The following is a 6,314-nucleotide window of genomic DNA, read 5'->3' on the forward strand; positions in this document are numbered from 1 at the left end:
TTGATTCGTCACAAACAGTTTGTGCACAAGTCACAAACGAGTGGGAGTAAATAACCAACTGTAATACAATAAATAAATACAAAGAACAAACAAATAAACAAACAAACAATGACAAAAGTCAAACAAACTGAAGCTAAAGCAATTCCCATAGTATACACAATACCAGTATCACCCCCAAAGCTTCACAAACAAAGGGTTGGCAAACAAAGCAGGAGTGAACAAACCAAACCAACTCTTGAAAACAATGAAGACAAAGAAACCTGACTTCTAAAACCTCAAAAGGCCAACCCCATTGACAGGGGGGGAACCCCTTCACAATGAAAACCTCATAATGACATTAAACAGAAATTTCTCACAAACCTCATTTGAATTCACTGACAATGAGGGCGTTTATCTCTCTCTCTCTCTCTCTCTCTCTCTCTCTCTCTCTCTCTCTCTCTCTCTCTCTCTCTCTCTCTCTCAACCTCCGTCCAAGCAGGGGTTCTGTACTTTCACTGGGGTTATAGAAACCTCTTCAAAACATTATACAGAAATTTCTTCCAAACCTCATTTGAATCTACTGACAATGAGAGCTTCTCTCTCTCTCTCTCTCTCTCTCTCTCTCTCTCTCTCTCTCTCTCTCAACCTCCGTCCCAACCGGGGTAATCTCTAAACCTCAAACAACCCTTTGAACCCCCCTCCACCTGCCCACATCCACCCCCTTTTTTTAGGGAGGGGGAGAGGGCGAACAATCATCGCGGCATTTCTAATAGCTCCGTAACAGCTCGCAAAACAATTATGACGCCGTCTCCAACAGTTAACAATGGGGCTATTTATTGTTCTTAATTGTCTCTCTCTCCCTCTCTCTCTCTCTCTCTAGAAGCCAGGTGTAAATGAACATCACAATTTGGGTCTAAAGGAGGAGGTGGAGGTGGAGGAGGAGGGGAGGGGTAGGGGGAGGGGGAAGGATTAGGGAGGGGGGACCAATGGAAGATAAGGTTGAGAACATTGGTAAAGGAGGAACTTGATGGATATTCAAACATCACGATTTTGGGGACTGGATTTCTCTGTCTGTCTGTCTGTCAAACACACAGACACAGACACACACATTCATATATATAAATATATATATAAATTATACATATAAATTTATATTCATATATGTATATATATACAATGGACTCACAAATATGGAACCCAGCGTATCACGTGACGTCATGTTTTGATTGTATACACGAGTGCCTTTGTCGTAATTGTTAACGCTATGGAGAGGAATACCCTTGTTTTAACAATTAAATAGAAATTATAATTAATATTCAGTTTAGTATCACCAATATATTAACTCAAAATGGACTAAGTTTGACTTCCGGTTAAGTTAAGTCACTTATCATAGATTAGTTCAGCAGTAGAGTGCATTAAAAAACTAATTATTCACTTCTCGCAAAATATTCGAAAGCATAAAAAACAATCTCAGGAACCACTCATCTAAATAAAATCAACTGAAACGCATTGCACAGACTTTCGCCAGCCAAATTTCCACCATAATGGATCCACGCCAAATATTTCTCTTGATGGTGCAACGAGAAGAAATTATCACTCGATCGTAAATTGCAAAAAAAAAAAAGGCAAACCAAAATGATACGCTTTTGGAGGAACGTGAGAAAATATTGTGCTTAGAATGGGATTCACAAAAAATAGGTGTTTGCGTCAAAACAATGGCTTAATATTTAGATTAGATTAATTTTTTTTTATTAATATTTCATGCGGAGAAACTTCGCGGAAGTATGAAAAGTAGATTTTTCTAATTAATGAAATTTTCTGGAATTTCTACCAGGAAGTGATTTTGATCAAATCAGATTCCCTTGAGACTGAAATATAACTTTCTATAAGCTCCAGGTACCAACTTTGTCATTTTTAAGTATAACTTATTCTTTATCAAAATTCAACTTATATCCCATCCTTTTTTTTTCAAGTTCCAGCTGCGAATCGTTTTATTCTCAAAGTAGAATTTATTTTTTGTCAAAATTGAAATTATTTATTATCATTCTTCATCAAATTGATTATGTTCCATGGAAAACTTAAAGTGGAACTTCAGAATTTGAATCAGTTTAAATAAGACCCAAAGCTGGTCTTAGAACTTGATTCAGTTAAATTCAGACCCCAACTTGGTCTTATAGAACTTGAATCAGTTAAATTCAGACCCCAACTTGGTCTTATAGAACTTGAATCAGTTTAATTCAGACCCCAAAGTTGGTCTTCTAAACTTGCATCAGTTTGATTCAGACCCCAATGTTGGTCTTATAGAACCTGAATCAGTTGAATTCAGACCTCAAAGTTGGTCTTATAGAACCTGAATCAGTTTAATCCAGACCCCAAGTTGGTCTTATGGAACTTGAATCAGCTAAATTCAGACCCAGAGTTGGTCTTATAGAAACTGAATCAGTTTAATTCAGACCCAAAGTTGGTCTTATAGGACTTGAATCAGCTTAATTCAGACCCCAAGTTGGTCTTATAGATTCTGAATCAAATTAATTCAGACCCATTTCTGGCACCTAAACGAAAATGAACATAATAAAAAAAACTTAATATTTTTAATATTTATCGATTCCAATTTTAACCTTTCTGTTGAAGAATGATTCATGTATGTCCTACTGACTTCCCCTACACAAAACACACTCACAAACTGACACAAGAAGCAATAAAACCCCAATCTTCTTAACCACCACGCCTTTTATGCACCCCAAACTTGCCCAGACCGGTCCACTCACTCACACACACACCTGAGACTAATTGAGGAGAAGTCGGTTTGTACAACAGATACTGGAAGTGGCTTGATATATTTGGTCACCTCCATTAACGCCTCATAAATTAAAATTCTGGAAGGTAGGTTTCCTGGAAGACTCCAGGGAGGAATGAATTCTGGAAGGCAGATCAACTGGAAGACGCCAGGGAGGAATGAATTCTGGAAGGCAGATCAACTGGAAGACTCCAGGGAGGAATAAGTTCTGGACGATAGATAAACTGGAAGGCGCCAGGGAGAAATAAATTCTGGAAGATAGATAAACTGGAAGGCGCCAGAGAGAAATAAATTCTGGAAGATAGATAAACTGGTAGGTAACAAGGAGGAATTAATTCTGGAAGGTAGATCAACTGGAAGACGCCAGGGAGGAATAAATTCTGGAAGGCAGATCAACTGGAAGACGCCAGGGAGGAATGAATTCTGGAATTCAGATCAACTGGAAGACGCCAGGGAGGAATGAATTCTGGAATTCAGATCAACTGGAAGACGCCAGGGAGGAATCAATTTTGGAAGGTAGATCAACTGGAAGACTCCAGGGAGGAATGAATTCTGGAAAACAGATAAACTAGAAGACTCCAGGAGGGAATGTGTGAACGCACGCCAGCGTGCTTGCGCGCTCGATACGCATCTCCTGGTATTCGTTTTATGTGAATAGATAAGAATCTTTAGGTCTCTAGTTTCTTAACTTCTCTATGTCTGTGCGTTTGTCTGTCTCTCGTCTACATATGTCGACTTAAGCATCATATGAGGTTATGAGGTGTTAGTCGACTGTTGTGGGGTGCAGATGGGCGGCTCATTTGGGAATGAGAGGGTCACCTCCATGAGGAATTCTCATTTCGATGGAGGTGAAGACATTCAATAAGAATTGCCTCTTCTGTGGGTTGACATAAACAGGCATGTATTATCACTGTGTGTTTAGTCTGTATGGAGGCTGTATCTCTCTCTCTCTCTCTCTCTCTCTCTCTCTCTCTCTCTCTCTCTCTCTCTCTCTCTCTCTCTCTCTACGTCTCTGCCTTCGGAAACACAATCAGACAAGTATTATCACTGTAAGTCTCGTCTGAATGTAGGCTGTGTATCTCTCTCTCTCTCTCTCTCTCTCTCTCTCTCTCACTTTTAGGGGGCCTCCTCTGTTGTAAAGGCTTCCTCCTGCCGCTCTTCTCGCCCATTCTCCTCTAATTCAATTAACACGTTCGGCGTCATTAGTGGTAACCACATTGAATCCTCCCCAATGTTTCTTTCTGGTTTTTTGTTGCTGTCGAGTTTTTGCCACTTTTGGGGTCCTTGCTACCTGGGGTCTCTGTCTGTCAGTCTGTCTGGCTGTCTCTTTCTTTGTCTCTGTCTCTGTCTCTTTCTCTGTCTGTCTCTTTGTCTGTCTCTCTGTCTGTCTGTCTCTTTCTCTCTCTCTCTCTCTCAGGTACAACAGGAAAGTCAATTATTGACGTCTGATCATATTCTCCAGGAACTCCAGATGTTTTGAAATTTTCAGATTTTTCAAAAGTTTTCAAATTTTTCAAAAGTTTCAAAAATTTTAAGCTTGTAAATGCTTCAGAAGTTTCCAAACTTTCAAAAACTTTCAAACTTTCAAAAACTTTCTAAACTTTCAAAAGTTTCAAACCTTTCAAAAAGTTTCAAACCTTTCAAAACCTTTCAAAAAGTTTCAATAAGTTTCAAAAAGTTTCAAAACCTTTCAAAAAGTCTCAAAACCTTTCAAAGCCTTTCAAAAAGTTTCCTAGCTTTCAAAAACTTTCAACGTTTTCAAAACTTCTAAAACCTTTCAGAACCTTTAAAAAAAGTTTCCAAACTTTCAAAAACTTTCAAACTTTGCAAAACCTTGCAATACCTTTCAAGACATTTCAGAACCTTTCAAACCTTCCAGAAAGTCTCGAAACTTTCAAAACGTTTCAAAATCTTTCAAAACCTTTCAAACATTTCAAACATTTCAGAACGTTTCAAACTTTTCAAAAACATTTCAAAACCTTTCTATCTCCAAAACAATTCGCCCAACCTCCCATTCACAAGGAAGAACTTGATGTCTTCTCAACCTATACAACGGCACACCATTCCTCCTCCTCCTCCTCCTCCTCTCTCTCCTCCTCCTCCTCCTCCTCCTCCTCCTCCTTCTTCTTCATATCTTTTCATCATCATCATCTTCTTCTCCTGCTAACCCTTCATTGCCCCCATCAGGAAGCCATTAGCACTGCATTAATGAGACACAGGGCGATGAGATCCTCCTCCTCCTCCACCTCCTCCACCTCCTCCTCCACCTCCTCCACCTCCTCCTCCACCTCCTCCACCTCCTCCACCTCCTCCTCCTCCTCCTCCTCCCTTACCAGCGCAGGCGCAGAAGAACAAGAGGCAATAAATTAACATTGTCCAGATGAAGTGAGAAATAGTTTTGTGATGGAGACTTCCTGAGGTTTTTGCTTTTTATTATTTTTTATATTTTTTTGTTGCAATTTTTGGATTTTTGTGTGAAAATTGTCTAGTTTTTTAGATGATTTTTTTGTTGTCAAGTTTTTCCTATTTTTTAAATTTAAAAATTTTTGTTTTTGCTTCATTTTTGGATTTTTGTGTGAAAATTGCCTAATTTTTAAGAAGATTTTTCAAAATTTTTAAATAAAAAAATTTTTGTTGTCTCATGTTTGGCTAAGTTGTGAAAATTACATTTTTAGATAATATTTTTATCATAATTTTTCTTACTTTTTTATATTCTAGAATAAATATTTTTTACATTCTAAAATAAATTTTTGAAAATTTTTTGTTCTATTTTTGGATTTGTGAAAATCATGTAGTTTTTAGATGATTGTTTTATTATAGTTTTTTTCCAATTTTTGCATTTTGTAAATTTTTAAAGCTTTCTTTTTTATTTGAAACGAAATTTACCCCTATTCCATCAACTTTCAGTTTCCGAAAATATCACTTTCTTTTCTTAATTTTCAAATAAAAAAAGTTTGGGATAAAATTTATAAAACTTTAATTATCTTGAAAAAATTAGAAAAAATTTTTTTTTTGGTATCTTATGAAAAATAAACAAAATTGGTATCTTAAAATAAATAAGAAAGTTTTGGTAAAAAAGAAATAAAAAATCTTTTGGTATCTTGAAAAAAATAAACAAAATTTTTTGGTATCTAAAAAAATAAACAAATTTTTGGTATCTTAAAAAGTATACAAATTTTTCTGTATCTAAAAAATAAAAATTTTTTGGTATCTTGAAAACAAATATAAAAAATTATTTGGCAAAGTTAAATTTCTTTTTAATTTCCATGAACAAAATACATTCATTTTCATCTGCTACGCTGTTCCTGAATATTTGATGTATGAATACCTGTATACATATGTATACTTCCTGATGCATTACAGGTCTACAGATATGTATACCAGTTTACTTGCAAATATCTAAACCCAATTCAAATACGATATGAATATACAAACAATGTATGATACATATACTGAGAATCAATTAATACATGTATACATTTATACATGACTGTACGTATGAACTAACAGATAAATAATCATATTTATACATTCTTGT

At 36.2% G+C, this 6,314-nt stretch overlaps 1 protein-coding gene across 1 annotated transcript in view; it reads left to right on the top strand.

The window, feature by feature from the left end:
- Window positions 1-5,146, top strand: part of LOC136856036 (rho GTPase-activating protein gacII-like) — a 28,049-nt gene extending 22,903 nt beyond the window's left edge. The window contains exon 6 of the mRNA XM_067133588.1: window positions 4,799-5,146. Within this exon, the coding sequence (XP_066989689.1) occupies window positions 4,799-5,146 (348 nt within the window). The remainder of the gene's footprint in view (window positions 1-4,798) is intronic.
- The last annotated feature ends 1,168 nt before the right edge of the window (window positions 5,147-6,314 follow it).

The sequence above is a fragment of the Macrobrachium rosenbergii genome, chromosome 34, assembly GCF_040412425.1.
Source record: "Macrobrachium rosenbergii isolate ZJJX-2024 chromosome 34, ASM4041242v1, whole genome shotgun sequence".
NCBI classification, from domain to species: Eukaryota; Metazoa; Arthropoda; class Malacostraca; order Decapoda; family Palaemonidae; genus Macrobrachium; species Macrobrachium rosenbergii.